At 36.6% G+C, this 19108-nt stretch overlaps 1 protein-coding gene across 4 annotated transcripts in view; it reads left to right on the top strand.

Moving 5' to 3' along the window:
* Znf385d (zinc finger protein 385D) overlaps positions 1-19108 on the top strand; it is an 826924-nt gene that overhangs the window by 794768 nt on the left and 13048 nt on the right. For all 4 annotated transcript variants that reach the window (XM_021731551.3, XM_078038304.1, XM_078038302.1 and 1 more), the window contains exon 6: positions 15408-15641. In XM_021731551.3, the coding sequence (XP_021587226.1) occupies positions 15408-15641 (234 nt within the window). The remainder of the gene's footprint in view (positions 1-15407; positions 15642-19108) is intronic.

Genomic DNA, 19108 nt, shown 5'->3' on the forward strand with positions numbered 1-19108 from the left:
ACATCAGGGTCTTTAGAATCTTTTTGGGGAGTGGGAGGGGGCGGGTACAGGGGATTGAATTCAGAGACACTTGACCACTGAGCCATATCCCCAGCCCTATTTTATATTTTATTTAGAGACAGGGTCTCACTGAGTTGCTTAGTGCCTTGCTTTGCTGAGGCTGGCTTTGATCCTTCTGCCTCAGCCTCCCGAACTGCTGGGATTTACAGATGTTTGCCACCTCACCCAGCTCATTAGAAGCTTTTGAAGATTATAAATAGTGCTTTCATGAACATTTATTGCACAAGTTGTATGTATGTGAAATGTAGTTTCAATTATGTTGGGTACATGCCTAAGAACCAAATTTTGGAGCAACTTTCAAACTTTTCTAATGACTACAACATTTTGTATTCTTGCCAGCAATGTGTAAGGATTCAGATCTCTTCACATCTTTGCCTAAACTTATTTTCTGTTATAAATTTAATTAAAATTTTTGTGTTATGGCAGTCATCCTGTTTGATATGAAATGGCATCTCCCAGTGGTTACTATTTGCATTTCTCTATTGCCTAAAGTTGAATATCTTTTAATATCTCTATTGGCCTGTTGTCTATCTTATTTGAAAGGTCTATTCAAATCATATGCCTGATTTTTTACTGTGTTGTTTGTTTTTTTACTATTTAATTGCATGATTTCTTCATTCTGGACATTAGACCATTATAAACTATATAAGTTACAAATATTTTGTCCTATTCAGTGTGTTGTTTTCTCATTTTGTTTGATAGTATCCTTTGACTCTTAAAAGCTTTTAAAAATTTTTAAAGAAACCATTGCCTAATCCAAGGTCACTTATATTTACACATATATTTCTTTCAAGAATATTGTTGTTTGAAGTCTCATATTATAGAACATTGATCTATTTTGTGTGGCATATAGTGGGAGGTAGAGGTCTAGCTTAATTCTTTTGCATGTGGATATCCATTTGTCCCAATACCATTGTTGAAGTCTTCACAGGGCAGATTTGCTAATATATAATTGGCCATAGATGAAGGTATAGATTTATTTTCTTTCTGGACCATGTTTCGTTTATCTATACATCTGTCATTATACCATATTGTTTTGATTACTGTAACTTTTTAATAAGTTTTGAAATCTGGAAGTGTGAGCCCTCCAACATTGTTCTTTTTCAATATTGTTTTAGCTATTAGATGCCCTTCATATCTACATGAAATTTAGGTAAGCTTGTCCACTCTACAAAAAAAAAATACACTTAGAATGTTGATAGGGATTGCATACATGTAGACTAACTTGAGTAGTCTTCGCTCTGTTAGCCTTCTAATCCAAGAACATGGGATATCTTTCCATTTAATTAGGGATTTTTAATTTCTTTCAACATCATTGTATAATTTCAGTGTATGAGTCTTGCACTTCCTTAGTGAAATTATTCCTAAGTTTTTAATTCCTTTTCATGGGAGTATTTTTTTATTATTCATTACTGGTATAACTGATTTGTATGTTGATCTCATATTCTATGACCTTATTGAAACTATTGGCTTTTTTCTAGTAGATTCCTTAGGGCTTTTGATGTATAAGATCATGGCATCTAAGAATAGAAATAGTTTGACTTCTTTCTCTCTAATCTGCAAACCTTTTTTCCCTTGATTAATAATCCCAACTAGAGTATACAGTACAATGATGGATGGCCATGGCAACAGGTGATATCTTTGCTTTTCCCTGGTCTAAGGAGGAAAACTTACAACTGGACATCAGGTTTTACATGGAACATAATAGGGGAGCCATCAGAGCAGTATGTAGAAAAGAGCAATGTGATCTACACTCTACTTTAAAAGGATATCTCTGACTTCTTAATGTTTTAAATGATTACAGTTTCTAAACAGAAGGGCATAAACCATGGCGAATATGATAAGTAGGTATTTGATATTTGACATGGCACATTAAATTTAATATAATATCAACAAAAATATTTAGTACATGTTTCTATTCTAAATAGTGTAAAATTAGTTCAAAATTAAATATATGATGTTTGGTAGTGATACACATTGCCTTAGCAATACTTTTATAGCAACAATTTTTGCCAAGTATGGTGAAGCATGCCTGTAATCCCAGCAACTTGGGGGTGCTAAGGCAAGAACATCACAAGTTAGAGCCCAGCCTCTGCAACTTCACAAGATCCTTTTCAAGATACTAAAAATAAAAAAGAGTGGTAATAGAGCTAGGTGGAAAAGTGTCCTGAGTTCAATTTCACACACACACACACACACACACATACACACACACACACACACACACACATACACATACACACACACACACACACACACACATATTTGTAAACATATATGTTACTATAGGACTGCTACAGTGTCCTACTGATACTACATAATATTTTAATACTTACCTGGTTATTATCAAAAATAATACTTTTTGCCAGGTGGCAATAATAAACTTTAAATAATTTTGATGCTCTTAAAAACTTAGCTAATTAATAGTATAAGGTGTTGGCAAGTGAAATGTATGCAAAATCATCTGAAAACAAATCTAAAATACTACTATTGTTTTACACCTTTTAAAAATTTCTTTATCACATATTTGTTTAATTTTGTAATTCTTTAGGTTTACCTCTGAAGGAATGTTTTGTGATACCTGAGAGCTGATTCATGCAGCAGCATTTAAAATAAGGATTTATAAAACTAGACAGCTAGATTGTTGGACCACGGAGAGAGCCTCTCTGTGTCATACACAATTTAACATAAATAAATAAATGTAGTTGAAGAAGAAATCTTTCTGTCGTTTTGAATGATATAAATCTATCACTTTCAGTATATTGTATAACCTTGCAAACTTGATTGTATACTTCCTTGACATTTGCCATTCATTTGCATATGTCAATGATATTGACATCAGAATTTATGAAACATAGCTATTGACACCTTTTCCACTAGCAATTTAGAAATCTTAACAGGATACATCCTCCAGTAAAAATGGAATATCTTTGATGATGGGACCTTCAAATATCAAAAGAGATGAATTTTATCCAAATTCTGTGGATTGGTTCATCATCTCAATTCAGCTGGACTGACTGATAAAAATATTCATTAAGAGAAGAAACTCACAAAACTTTTCTCCCTATAAAATATGTAATTTTGGAGGGCACCTCAAACATCTCTCTGATTTTTCTGTTGTTCTGCCTATCCTGCCCCCCACAAAATTAAAAAAAAAAAACAGTTAATAAACAAATACAAATAATTCTGTCTCATGGAGTTCTATTCAACTTAAGTTAGTTTAACCTCCAATCTGAGCAATATTGACTAACCCAGATTGACAAGTCAGGCAGAAACAAAGCTGTGGTTTTAGAATTGCGCTCTAAAGGTTAAGTCACAGTGGATTTTTCCTGAATTGTTATGTAAGAGCAAACGACTACTGAAACGATGACATTGCAGTGCTAAAAATTCATAGAGACATCATGTGTTATATGAAAAGAAGATGATTGTGTGAAAACAGAATAGTTTTTTTTTTTCAATGTCCAAGTATCCTTCAAGAATTCCCCAATGCCTAGAGTTGTGTGTGCCCTTGAATGATCCAGATGAATCTATTCTGGGGTTCAATTTTGGTACATCACATTATATTTTTTACACAATTGAGTCCTAAGCCACAATGTTCTCTGGGTAACCTTTTCAGAATAAAAGATGTCACTCAACCAGACCCTACAACTCGATTCCACCAGCTGAGCTGCCCAATTCTTGGTCACATTTCTCTCCCCCACACCAATGAACCAAGAAATTTTCTAGTTTGCTTCCTACAGAAATGCCCTCCATGAGGGGTGACTCATGAGAGCAAAGTGGAATTGGAAACAGAAACATGCATACGTACATGTGTCATTTTATTTGCTTATATTGTTATTTTATTTTTGATGAAGCAGAGAAAAAATTTTGAGCAAACAAGGAATTAACAAAGGAACTTGAGCTCTGGCCACTGGTTCATCAACTTCTTGTAGTGTAGTCCAGGGGCATAAAGCACAGAGTCTCTAGACCCATATCTTCTATCCATTCCTTCACCTCATTTCTCTGGGAGGTGCAGGTAGGGACCACAAGGATTGTCCTCAATAAAACGATACAGAGCTGTCCCAGGGGTAAGGCCTTAAAGCTAAAAATAACCTAACAAGGTTGTCACCTTGTCTGCCTGCCATGGTCTTAAGTCACGTCCTTAAATACCCGAGGACCTGTTTCTTCTCACCCAGTTTGCCTTCTGGCTCTGACTTTTTCTCTCCAGCCCTGAGAATTGGCTGTCGTAGCCTGGCTGTGATCTTGGAGCTTGGCAGCAGCCTTCCCAATACCAGGCTTGGATGTGGTCTCTGCCTCGCACCCTCCCTGATCGCTCAGACTTTTGACTTTCTGATTGCACACATCCAGTCCTGGATGCAGGCGTTGTTGGCTGGCTTCCTCCCTAGGCGAGAGAAGCCTGCAGTGAGGACATGAACACAGCTAGTCACGTGTCCGTGGTAAGGCTTTCCCCGTGCTAGAGGAAAATCTCCAAATGAACCCAGGATGCACAAAAAGAAAACCATGGGTCCCAAGAAAATGTATCTGTTTTGAAAAAGTGATTTCTAAAAGCAGTTTACCCAATCAAGGTGCTGCCTCTTGATTCTTAATTTTCCCAGCTGGGTTTTTGTTAAAAGTAGCAAAAGTACTGAGAATTAAAAACTGATATACACACATGTATCCTAAATAAAATAGTGAACTTTCCTAAAGCTCAAGAGTTGGATTTTAAATATTATTCTTACCTAAATTAATGGTGAAATTTTAGAACTTCTATTCTTTTTTTTTTATTCCTGACTTGTTGAGTCCACATTTTTTTAATATTTATTTTTTAGATTTAAGTGGACACAATATCTTTATTTTACATTTATGTGGTGCTGAGGATGGAACCTGGTACCTCATGCATGCTAGGCAAGCATGCTACTAGGCGAGCACTCTACCACTGAGTCACAACCCTAGCCCCTAGAACTTCTATTCTTATTGCTGATAGGATGTTCTGATTTGACTCATGAAACAAGATCCCAGCACATGAAATGAAATAGAAATGTCAGCATCCTTTGACAGGTCAGGTCATATGGGACTAGATTTCTGTTCTTTGGTGGCTATAAAAATATTTAGCATTCCATAGGATCATAATGACGAGTACTGACAGTTTCACAGATAACACAAATATCCTTTGAAATTAATTCTCAAATGGTATATCCTTATTTAACCTAGCTTTGCCTTAAAAATAAATTATAGTGTTGAAATTAAATATTGGTTGATATATCTACCTAATAAACCCTTCCATTCTAAATATACACTCAAAATAAATAATTGGATTTGAAACAACTTGCTGCTAAAAAGAAAAAAAAGGGGGAGAAGGTATCTTATTGCGGCCTAAGGATAATCAAGATAGTTTTTCTAAAGATTTCTTCGTTAAAAAAAAATTGATTTTCTAAAACAACATTTCATTTAATGTTTTGGTAAAATGGTGATATTGTTACAATTAACGTATTCTCAAAAGCGAAATGAAGAATACACATTTTGGGGGAGATTTTTGCAGGCTGCAATCTGTCGTAGTTTAGAATTTCTGGAACTTTGTGATAGCTTATGGAAATAATAGACAAGATGATTTTATACCTGCTATTTCATGAAAAAAAAATGTATGGTTTCTGTAGATAATAAGATGATTATTAGAAACATGACAGTTGGCTTTGCTGGGAAAGAGGGCCTTTGATTCCATAATTTTAGGATGTTCCAAGTAGCCACCTTTCATTAAATACTGAGTAGAATTTTAATTTCTCTGTTTCATTTCAATTTGCACATCTTCTCTAATTTTTATGTGTCTCCTGACCCCCCAATATCAGGTTGGCTAAACTAATATTAACACTGTATGGAAACAACTACTTTGAAGAGAGAGATTCTATCAATGAGTTGTGTTACATGATAACCTCATCTTTCTCCTCTCCCTACAGAGGGAAAATAATTTTAATGTCCTATTTTGATTAAAATGACTGGTAGTTTGAGTCTTTCAACAACACAGCTAACAACTAAAAAGAAATACTCGGTAGTTCTTAAAATTTTTCGGTTAGAAAAGTGTTTTGTGATTTTTGTAAAGGTTCTTTCTTTTTGTATGTTTTCTTCATTTCTGTAAGTCATCTCCTATAAATTCCAATGGAATTTTCTCCTTCAATGCTCCTTTCCTACTCCCCTGAAACCAAAGATAGGGAGGGACTTTAATCTAAATGTCTGTGAAATGAATGATGTGGCAAGTTCTCATCAGTGACATCATGGTATCTTTTGGGTGATTAAAATGTTTTCTGCATAGTTAATCCATGAAACAATACATTGTAATTACAGTAAGTAATTCTTGCACATACAATAAAATGCCTGAGACCAGATGGGATAATGCTCTAAATTATATCCCTTCTAAATATTTTATCATTGTGCCCTTCATTATGAGAGCTTGTTTTCTTATCTTAAAGACAGCTCTATTGTACCAAAAAAAAAAAATTGAAAAGCTGACAATTATTACTTCACTTTTATATGGACTGCCTAACAGGATTCTAGACCAAGGATTTGTATCCTAAATGACTTAGCGTGACTGCCTCCACATTTTAAATTCTCCACACATTCTAAATTCACTAGGCAGAAGCCAAGATCACACACCCTTTGAGTTCAATTTCAATTAGCAAAAACTTTCAACTTTCATGATTTATCATGTCATAATTCTAATAGTTAGATATTATAGAAGTTATGGACACAAGGCAAACCCTCATTTGTAGCCTAAAGCACATGGCCTGAAGAAAAACATTTATTGCTCTCTATATTAAATAGATAGCTACCAAAGACAGTGGCTGTATAACCACTTTGACTTTTTGCCAGATTTCCCATCAAGATTTTCAACACAGAGGTCTTCTTGTTAATGAAATGGGAACTGTTATTGCAACATGCAGCACTTTTAATTTTTCATTTTTCTCTGAAAGTTCTTAGAACAGGGGAACTACCATTCATAGAATTTTTTTTTCTTCTGCCTTACTAAGGGGAAAAAGTAAAAATCTCTATGAGAAGCCTGAAAAGGCAGCTTTCTAATCTAGTGACAGCCAAGCAATTTAAAATAGCTTTGAAATACATTGATTTTTTTCCTTCTGTCTTCCTTTTCCTTCTGTAATATTTGCCAGGACCATCCCAAGTTCTAACCAAACATGTAAGTTTGGGTACTTATCCACTATATATACAAAGGCCAGATCCACTCAGTTAATCCAAGGCCTAACCACCTTTCCTTCTGATTAACTTACTTTGGATTAATTTTTCTTTGGAGAGAACAAATTATGTTGTATACTAAACCTCTGTGAACAGAATAAAAATGAATTCTCTCAGAAACAGACAGACTCTAAGTCAGGGAGAGAAGACCCTGTTCTCAAGAAAATCAACCCCGGTTTAACTGCTAAATGGAAACTCTATTGCATTCCCAAAATTATTTTTTTCTTCAACAAAGATGTGGATGTGTCTCTACCTTCTTCTCATTTATCATATACATCTCAAAAATTGCATCTCACCTTTTTTTTTTGGGGGGGGGGAAGGGAGTAGGACTATTGCCTGGAAAAAGTAACACTGCCTGTTTATACTTGGCAAAATCCCAGTTCAAACTTGAGAGGTCTTTTTCAAGGTCAAGGACATTTTTAAAATGTAAGGTTTGTGGGCCTGGGAATATAGCTCAGTTGGTAGAGTGCTTGCCTCATATGCACAAAACCCTGGATTCAATCCTCAGTGCCACCAAAAAAGGAAAGAAAGAAAGAAAGAAAGAAAGAAAAGAAAAGTAAGGTTTGTAGATGTTAAGTGGATATCAACTTGGTTGACCAACTATTGGATCCTGCTTAACTCCTCAGTGGGGGATCTGGATTTCCCTGCTGAGACCAGAGAGCATCTCTGCTTCTCCCTGTGTGTGGTTTCATACTGATTTCCCTTCTGCTTCTTGTTAGCTTGTCATTTGCTGTCCCTCATGAAGCCTTCTTTGATCTGGACATAATCCTCATCTCCTTGTTAGGATTTCTATAGAGTTGGGAAAAACCTATTCTCTCATCTGCTTATCATAAAATGTAAATGGCAGGAATAGCCTAAAGTTTGGATAAATTATCCTATGGGATGAAAGCTACTTAGGATAATTCATAGGGTAATTTATCATAGGATAATTTATAATATTTCCTTAACGTATCACATGATCATCCTGGAAGATGACCAATTCCTATGAAAATAATTAGGTACTGGCCTTAGAAATCTACAAGTTGAACCTTTCTTTTCCTTTTTTTTTTTTTTAATTTAAGTACGCTCTGTCTCAAATACTTTTGCATGAGAATTGTTTATATTCTGATCTGCGTGTGCTATCCATGGCACAGTGAGTTCAACTGATATCCAAAATCTCTATGTATGCATCTACTCTTGAAGTAATTGCCTCAGAAGTTGATGTTTGATTGTTTTAGCAATTTGTTTTTTAAAAAAACTCTTTTCTGCAATTTCTAATATAGACAAGATTTGGGTAGTGCAGTTTAAATGATGAGATGACAGAGAGAATTGTTCACCTGATTCCTTAGAACATGGAGAGTTTCGTATAAGTTACAACAGGGCAGAAATTGTGAATTAAAAGTTCACACTTTTTGCATCTTACTTCCATGTCATTGACCATTAGAGGTGCAAATAAATTGGGATTTGGAATACAACTCGTTTTTCTAATATTTTCTTATAACACCTCTTTTACATCCTCCTCAAAGAGAGTGAACCCATTTGTTTCCTCCACTTTTACTAGAGTGCTGTCACTCTTTTGTATATAAGATATATTATACTGATTTCTCTACCCCCAATGATTAGCACAGTGTCTGACATTAGGGAGGGGTTAAATCAGACATACTCAAGAAGTTTCTAGGGCTAGGACAAGAGTACAAATGGGGACAGTATGCCACATATCTAAATGTTTATCAGGTGTCACCAAGCATCCCCATTACCTTTTCTTCAGGAACCGTATGACATGGAGACTTAAGAATCTCCTTGCCTGACTCGATTCTGAGCCCTACCAAGCTATAAAACAGATCTGCAAAAACTCTGCACAAAGCCAGGAGCTTGGACTGGTGACTGACCTCACCCAAATCAGGTGGCCCACAAGTGGAGGGCCATGTCTGGTTCCTGTCCAGCCTCCTTTTGTGGACTCAAGATTACCAGGCAGTTTGAAACATATCCTATAGTTAATACCATCCTAGCAGAGTATGTGGTGGCAGCCATGACTCTGTCCCTTTTATATTACATTTTGATGACTGGGATGCTTTTGCCAGATTTATATACAAGCACCCACTCTTTCTCTGACTTCCAGAAATAAGTTGTAATTTTCTCTGACCACTCAGCATGCGAGCGCGCACACACACACACACTTGTTAACACTTGATATCTATACCTTGGCTTTCAGGGTACCCAGTTCAACCTTAACTTTCCCTTTTCATAATTTCCATTGTTTGCTCTACTGCTTATCAAGCCAAGCCAATTCAAAAGTTTTTGTTTTTGTTTTATAAGGCCCAAAGTACAAAAACAAAGAGGTTTTGTTTCAGTGACTGGTGCTTCATGGTTCCCTGATAAGTACAAAGCCCAATGCCAAGGTCCATTCCTTCCCAGGTCTAACTGTGACACCATGTTTGATGTATATTGGCTAAATTGAATAAAATCAATAGGAAAGAAGCTTCCAGTACTAATTTCCAAAGGCTTGTGATTTTCTTCTTTTTATACTTCAGAGTGTCAGCATCTTTAAGAGGAAGCAGATGTTATACTCACTTGCTAGCAAGTATGAGTGAGACTTAAATTCACACAGGAAAGAAGAAAATAAATCGTGTGTAATTCTGAGTCTTCCATCTATAGGAAAACGTAATGAGTGTCTTTGGGTCATAACATTCATCCCTGTTTCCTAGGAGGAAACTGAAATAACTCAGCTATGGTTTTCCCACTTGGGTTATGAAGTCTGTAACTAGAGGAATAATTTTTCTTTCCCTCTCTCTCTTTTTTTCTTACCCAGACCATGTAACTTGGCTGTTCTACTTTATTATCCAGAATTCAAGTTGTTGATGTTTTTTGGAATCCTTCCTTATGCTTTTGGGATATTTTTTTAAAGTATTTACAATGTTTTTATTCAAAATGAGGGTCACAAATGGGCCCCTCTGAATACTGACATGCTACCTTTCATTCTCAACTAAAGCCCCATTCCACAAAGTATTAGCAATCTGTTTTGATGCCAAAGCCAAATAGTGACAGTTGCAATAATGATTCTTTGCTACAGGGCACTGGCAGAAAAACGGCACAAAAATACAAGCCCAGACCATCCAACCCTTTTTCTTCCCATTGAATCTCACCCATTATTTCCAACTCTCTGTCACATACATTGTTCCCAGAATCCTTAGTTGAATACTGCAAAGAAATCTAAATCAGCCTTTGGGAAACACTGAGAAAAGTGAATCATTATACTACTTTATCATTTTCTGGGCTGGGGAGTAGGCTGTGATTTATTCTTGCCATTCTGCACAAGAGGTTATTTGAAAACTAAAGATTTTCCTTTTCTCCTCTTTCTAAATGGATTTAAGTACTTGAGCATAAATGCATGATTGGACATACTTGATTGACTCTAGTTTAGGCCATGTTTAGTTTTTTTTTTTAAGTTTAGTATTTAAGATGTTACCTTTCAGTTGGGCACAGTGTGCATGCCTGTAATACCAGCAGCTCAGGAGGCTGAGGCAGGAGGATCATGAGTTCAAAACCAGCCTCAGCAAAAGCGAGGTGCTAATCAAACTCAGTGAGAGCCTGTCTCTAAATAAAATACAAAATAGGGCTGGGGTTGAGTGCCTCTGAGTTTAATTCCCAGTACAAAAAAAAAAAAAAAAAAAAAAAAAGATGTTGCCTTTCAGCTTGCAATAATAAATGACGACTAGCTAAAAGTCTTATAACCAAAATCTAAATTTTAGCAATACAAAAGAAATGAACAGCATGTGCAAGTTAGCCAGACAGTTCAAGTCACTGTTGCCTGCTGCCAGTCTGGCATTGGATGTTCCCAAATTTCTACACACCTCCATTTCTTTGCTCAGACGGGGATAAAACATGATTTTCGTATTTTCGTTTTTATGAGCATTGAATGCATTAATAACTATAAAGCCTTTAAAAGTGCTTTCACAATGATTATTGTTCTTTCATTCATTCATTGGTTTCTTTCAATAAATATTTATTGAGTGCCTCTTTGATGTAAAGTGTGAATGTGAGGATGTGGTCCTGAGAAAAAAGAGATGAAGGACTGCTTATAATTATCATTATTGAATCACTTTGAAATGTCTCCTGTGAACTGTGTCACTGCTAACTTAGGTACATGGTCTGTGTGTCCTTATTGCCTGTGACTTGGCAAAGATCTTAGCACGAAATAACTGCTTAATAAATATTGATAGAATGTACGTGAGTCTGTTAGTGTAGGATAACAAGCTCTAGATTTGGAATTGGACTATGTCCGGTCACTCCTACTTTCTACCTTAGGGTATAATATTACCTTGAAAAACAGTGAAACCTTCCTAGTGAAAAATCAAGAAAGCCATACTATAAAACTGCCTAGTTCCCTTTTGGCTATGATTCTGTAAAGTCATTGAGAAGATATTTTATTTGTTTGACTAGTTTTACTTCTATTTTTCTTAAGTTTAATAAACTTTAATTTTATAATAGTCTTAGTTTAAAAAAAAAGTACAAGAATCTGAGAGTTCCTACACACCCTGTACCTCATTTCCTTCATAGTTAACATTTTCATTACTGCAGTATATTCATAACAACTAAGGAACCAATACTGATATTATTAACTAAAGCGCTCATACTTCACTAAAATTCTTTTTTTTTTTTTTTTGAGAGAGGGGTACTGGGAATTAAAAACAAGGTCACTTTACCACTGAGTGATAACCTTTGTCCTTTTTATTTTTTGAAACAAATTCTCACTAACGTGTTGAGGGTCTTATTCGCTTGCTGAGACTGGACTTGAACTTGTCCTGCCTCAGCCTCCCAAATTGCTTGGATTATACGTTTAAGCCACCACACCCAACACCCACCTTCACATTTCTTAAGTTTTTGCCAAATGTCCTTTTCTCTTTTTTACCCCAGGATCCAATCCCATATTACATTTAGTAGTCCTATCTTCTTAGGCCCCACTATGCAGTGACAGTTTCTTAAACTCCTTGTTTCGATGAGTTTGATATCTTTGAGGAACATTGGTCAGGAATGTGGTAGAGTACATTGCAATTTAGGTTCATTTTTTTTTTTTTATTTATATTCTCAGCGGACACAACATCTTTGTTTCTGTGTGGTGCTGAGGTTTGAACCCGGGCCACTCACATGCCAGACGAGCGTGCTACCACTTGAGCCACATCCCCAGCCCTTAGGTTCATTTTTTATTTTCCTCATAGCTACACAGGGATTATAGATTTGGGGGAGGAGGAACACAAAGGTAATTCTCATCACATTATATGTTATTAACATGATCATCCATTCAAGACTATATGTATTTGGTAATTTGGTTCCCATGTTAAGGAAAATCCGTTTGCTATATTATTACTTTGTATGCAAAGCATAGAGTAGGTGATTCTCTTTGAATAATGTATAATCTTAAACTATATTTACCTTAATTTCTTTTCTTTTACAAGTCCCCTTTATTACAGATATAACAAAGGTGATTGAAAAATCAATGTCTTGTTATAAATTATTAACAATCCTACCTTTATGGAATCAATGTCTATGTATTAAATTTAAAATGAAAAATGTGATTTTTGTGTTTCTTTTTCAAAGGCACTGCAAGCTTAGAAAATAATATATCTGTGCTTAGCTACGTGGTCAAAAGTGTGCCACAAAATAGAAATATGGGAAATGAAGCATTTTGCTGTTAATTCCCCTAAGCCTGTCTCAAGCAAGGAACTTGCCAAAGCAATGTTAATACTTCACTAAGCCCCAACCATAGAGAATCTAGTGCTTCTAATCTTATAGTGTCTTTTAAATGTGCCTTATCCTCTGGGGTCAGCAGAAATACTGATGCAGCTGTCACAGGGATTGGAGGATGCATGGCTTTGTTTTTTCTGTACTTTTTTTTTTTAACACATTTCACCATAAATAAGAAAGTTGCCTTCAGATGAATAGGATCTATTTTATGTGCCATTTATATTGAGACATTAAGTAAATATGTCAGTTTAGACAAAAAGTTATTTAGAGGATCCCATTACTACAGAAATCTTTAGCATCTTTAATTTAAATGAAATAAATACCTACAATATCCCACTCTTTCTTCAGTATGTAACCAGACTTTAAATATAATAGCTACATTTATGTTCAGTCAGAACATTTATTATCAGAGTATTGTTTTTTTGCCTCCCCAAACCCTGATTTCCTTATTCCATGAAACAGTATTCCCTGTCTTAATATATTCTACTTGTGTGACCTTGGAAATCATCCATAATTTCTAGGATTTTCTGACTTTCATAGCTTTATGTGAAGGTTAAATGAAATTATTTTCTAGGTATATAAAATTCTTTTAAATATATAAAGCACTTAGCAAATTGGTCACTAGTGAGTTATTCAAAGACACATACACAAATGCTTTCAAACCATAATTTCTGATTTATTGGAGGGCAATAAATAGCTATAGGAGCATGTTAGCATTGTGTTTTATACCATCTCTAGGTTGTCAAAGATATGTTCAAGTTGTTCTCTGATATTTTAATAATGTGACCTTAGCAGGTAAGTAAAAACTAATCAGAAAGTGGATCTCTCAACATTCAAGGGAATGAAAGTGTTCTAACAGCAAAAACTGTTAATTTTATTTAGAGTAATTTTATTTATTTATTTTTTATCTATGGTGCACCAGTTTGCAGTGTGACATATTTTAAAACATAACTTATTAATATTATCCATTATACTGGGAAACAATCTTAACTGTTAAATAAGTGATTAAAAGTGTGTGAAGTGTCAGGCAAGGGAAACAAGATCCAGATGAGTACTACTATATAAGAGTCCTTTACAAGGGCTGATTTTTCATTGCATTGGGTAGTGTTTCTGATGCCATATTTAGGAAAGTAGCAATAAACAACATCAGCTCTTATTCCCACCCCTACACGTGGATCCAATGGATGTCCAAGTTAAAAGGCATGTTGAATGGCACTCAGCTCTTGATGATTGAGCTAATAAAATGTAGATACGTGGGTAGGCAACAAACCATTACCTGCAGACCACTGTCCCTTGAACACGTGGCCCAATCATGAACTTTTCAGTATGGTATTAAAGAGTGACCATAGAAGCATGTGAAATGATATATGGAATGGCAGCTCTGAAAGCAGCTGTAGCCACAGAGGCCGCCTGGGAATATGGAATGAAGAAGGTACAAGAATAGATAGAATATGAGTATAGTGCTCACTTGCAGATCATTCCTGGACATGGCAAGCATTGCTAATATCATGGTGATTGGCATATTTGGGAGGAGAGCTATGTATACCCCAGTGAAGTTAGGACGAGGTAATGTTGCTTTGAAGGTTGATCTCTCCAAATTTAGTATCAGACATTGGAGCCAAAAGGGTTCTTGGGTTACAGTGCATCCACACGTTCATGATCATCACACTCTTAAAATGATGTGACTAATGCATGCTGTGACTAGTCTGTGAATTCCTCATCAAGAGTGGCTACTGATGTTTGAATATTTGTGTCACAAACTTCTGCCCACAGAAGTCTGACACAGAGCGTGCATTTAGTAAACACAATGGAATAGAATTTCTCTTTTTTGATATCAATGTTATTGTACTCCGTGTTGAATTATTAACTCTTTGTAAACAGAGTAATGGCATTTCTGAACTGATAATCTAGACAAAGCAATTATGACATCAGGGTTCCATATTTATTTTTCCTAAACACCAAGGAAATGCAGAAGGGAAATAGTCAAGTAGTAAGGAAAAAATAGAAAAATATTTCTAAAAGCATTTACTCTCTATTTTAGTTCTTGAAAAGTCATCTGTTTATAAATGCATGTATACAGAGTACAATAGTATAAATATTATACTCAGATAATATGGTCAGAGAAATTTTGGGGCTTTTTTTAATCTCATAGAGTACTTTTAAAAATTGTGTGAATATTTTTAAATCTCTGTAATTTTGTAGACTCATCTGAATGTTTTATTTCAATATACGAAATTAAGTGTGGTCATCCATGCAGATTTCCTCATGAGATGATTGATACATAGTTGACAAGCAGCAATTGCTAGCTGCTCTGGTGGTTATTAGCAGAATATAATATTAGTGATATGTTTCCCAATAGGGAAAGATGATACTACTCTCACCCCCTTCATATGGTATTTTGAATGCAGACAGTACCGCAGGGACACCAGCAATATCAACGTCGACAAGTGTGGAAATCCGCAAAAGCAGTGTTATGACACCTGAGATCACCTCTAAAGTGGAGAAGAGCCCCACGACAGCCACCGGCAACAGCTCGTGTCCTTCCACGGAGACTGAGGAAGAAAAGGCAAAAAGGCTTCTTTACTGTTCCCTATGCAAGGTCGCTGTCAACTCCGCCTCACAGCTGGAGGCGCACAACAGTGGTGAGATGCAGCCATTTCTTCTCTGTCTCAACAGCTCTGCAATTATCTTCCTCTGAATAGATTAGATCTTTTTGCAGCAGGGGACAAAGGGGTGGCAGAAAACTGGCAATTATTACATGGTATTCATTAACCATTAAAAAATAAAAATGGCAAGCAAGATGTCATTTGTATAGGTGCAAAGGAGGGTTTACAGGGCTTGCAGGCCCGTGTGGGGTGTGTGAGTGTGTGAGTGTGTGTGTGTGTGTGTGTGTGTGTGTGTGTTTTATTAAACATGAGGAGATAAAACATAATTCTAAAATATGTTATGCATTTTTGTGATTACTTATGCACTTGCATGCATTTGCTTCTGAAATGAAATTTTCTAAAACCATACCTATACTCTGATTGCAAAATGTGGTTCTGCACCTCCATTTACTTTTGGCTTTTAAAACCCCTCTATTAATGATTTTTTATGGCAAATCGTGCTATTTGGGTTACATCTATGTGATTTTGACAATTAAACTTAAGAAAACATTTATTATGTGCAGCCACTGAGATATGATCTTTACTCTTCCCACAACTGAAACATATTATTCTTTCCATTTGAGGCTCAGAGAAGGAAAAGCATGTGGCCAATTAAGTGACAGGACTATGATTCAAACCCAAGTCCCTCTTCCTTGAATATAACACTTTAAAGCAGAAAGGGAAAATACTGGAACACTGACAAGTTACGACAAAAATGCTCTCTGGGTCTATTTTGGTTCCATCCAGCTGCTTTGTGTGTGTGTGTGTGTGTGTGTGTGTGTGTGTGTGTGTGTGTGTAATGTATATATATCCCCTTCTCTCTCTCTCTTTCTGTGTATGTGTGTACACACAAATATCAGCTTTTCTCTAAAAGCTGGGTTGATTGCCAAGATCAACGTTTCTCTGAAAGACTGGGTGCATTGCCAGGATTCTGTCAGCAACTATAATAGAAGTAGAATCATTTGTGAATCATGCCCTGAGTTAATATTGCAGCTGTATGTTGAGTCACTGACCAAACTGTTGTGCTGCAGGGTCATATTCAAGTATTGACTTCAGGACTCTAAGGAGTCATTGCAGATGGAGAACAATGACTCCAGCACACATCCTCCTTCTGCATACATTAACTGCAGTCAGGGAAAGTTCATGGGTTCAGGAGCCGAAAAACACAGGAAAGCATCTGGCCCCAAGTCAGAATCTACTGCATGTAGGTCTGCCATGTGTTTACTCATGCAAATCCTTTCCCCGCTCCCCCTTGGATGCTGGAAAGTCCATTTGTTGCTTAGAAATTCTTGATCATTCCACAGAATGACAGAAAAACGCATTCAGTTTGAGTGGGGGGGGGATCAATTTTGACAGGTAAACCATGCATGCCCTTTGGAGTTTGCTGATAAGAATTTCAGTCTTTCTTGAATTCTTATCGGAAACATCTCATGAAAAAGCAGAAGAGTTACTTTTTTGATTATATCACACCAGGTCCACATTTTTCATATTCCAGTTCGACGGTCCTTCTGTCTGCCTTTTGTGTCAACAAAATCACCCACAAAGTGTTTAAAGTATATCTTCCTGGGTGATACACCTGGGGATTCTGATGACTTATACACAGGGCTTGGGAAACTGCAGTTTTGGGGAAAAGAAAAAGGAAATACTTCCATTGAAGTTTGCAGACAGAGCTGAGAGTGACCCAAACCATCTCCTCTGACAGTTTGAGAAGGTGAACGTAGTTGTCACCCCTTACCTGAGTCCCTGTAGAGGACAGTTCCCAACAAAATGTCAGCCTGATCTAAAGACTTCAGCCACTTCCCTACTTCATTCAGGCTGCTTCTTGGAATTTCTCATCCCTCTCTTTCCCTTTCTGAGTCTTTTTCTTTTTTTGAAAGACCCAGTCGCGAATCCTAATGCTCATTGAAGACCTCATCCTAGACTTGGACTAGTGAGTGGTGTCAGGACGAGAGGTGGCATAGGAAGAAGAAAAAGACTCAAGTCAGTGGTCTCTGACCTCTTTGCTCCACTATGTATGATCCCCCAGCTCTGCTCTGTCATGCACAACTGCAGGTCTGCTGAGAGGCCCCACATATCTAGATTTTCATTGGCTGTAGCTATATGTGAATTCAGTCCTGTGTCCAAACAATAGCCACTTGTACCTGGTTTGCTCTGCATCTTTCCCTTGGGGTCTGCTATAGGGGAAACCATGAGGCAAGAGTAAAGAAGAGAGGCTAATGCCTAATGCCCTGCCAGGATAGAATTGCACATAGGATTACTGTAGTGTGCTCTCGTTTGGATTCCCACAGAAGCAGATTCTGAGACAAGGTTTTGGGGACAGATAGTTTTTAGGGAGGTGAAGAATACAAGTTGGGGGGAGTGGGGAAAAGAAAGAGGGAAGGGAAGACAGCCAATGCAGGACACATCATTTAGCTAGTGACCAACTTGGGCAGCTGGAGCTCACCAGCCAACACCATTAACTTCTCAGTTCACACTCTGCTTCAGGGCTTAAACACAGGTATTTCAATTGTTCAGAGAGAATGACAGGATCAAATTAATTGTTTCTTCATATTTATAATCATTGTGCTATCATTGTTTGTTTAAAATCTGTTTGCATTTTAAAAGGACATAGGAGGGGTCAAATGTATGAACTGTGCCCTTAGTAAATTCAGCCTTTGAAACTGTTAATGAACTTACCTGATGAAACCAAAACTTACAACTGAATTTGTGTGAATCTAGGGCTAATGTGAGGTTTATTTGTAAGATAAGTAAGAGCAATGTGGTGATTTATTATATGCTGAATCTTAACAGTAACCCCATCAATTGCTTAAAATATAGACTAACAGTATTTTTCAGGTGTAATACTTCATCACTGACATTCTAGAGATTCTGGCTTGCGGTACCAGTAGAAACAGGCTGTCTTGTTCCTTTAGTCCATTTAGTTATGGTTTTCTGAGTTCTTTTAAAATGCAACCTCTCACTGTCTGCTCTCAGCGAAGATCACAACCACTGCCCCATCTTAGGACTCCCTTGCCCCCTGTCCCTCCAAAATCACTTTAAAGACTTCTCAGCTTTTTGCTAGAGTCATGAAATTAGAAAAAAAAAATATGTTTAAAATTATGTTTGAAGATCAATCCTAGTCAGAAGCAGCCAGGTTTCAGGTAGAGCAGTGTTTCTCATGCATCCAACAAATAATTCTCTTTCTTTGCTCCCTTGTTGGAAGTACATTACACACAAACATACAACAGTTTCCCTAAACTTCAGTGTGGAAATGTGCATCTCTGGGCTGCCAATGACCTTTCAAAATGTTTTTCTTTTAATCTTGGAAATTTTAATCCTGAGCAACTGATTACAGGTAGTGTACCAGGGGAACAGTTTTATTCAAATACCGCCTCTGGTGTGGTTCAGCAGAATGCAGTAGAAGTGATTTAGCTTACTTTTTACCCTCGGGTACACACATCACCTTACTTGAACCTGGGCAAGGG

Source organism: Ictidomys tridecemlineatus, chromosome 2 (genome assembly GCF_052094955.1).
Source record: "Ictidomys tridecemlineatus isolate mIctTri1 chromosome 2, mIctTri1.hap1, whole genome shotgun sequence".
Lineage (NCBI taxonomy): Eukaryota > Metazoa > Chordata > Mammalia > Rodentia > Sciuridae > Ictidomys > Ictidomys tridecemlineatus.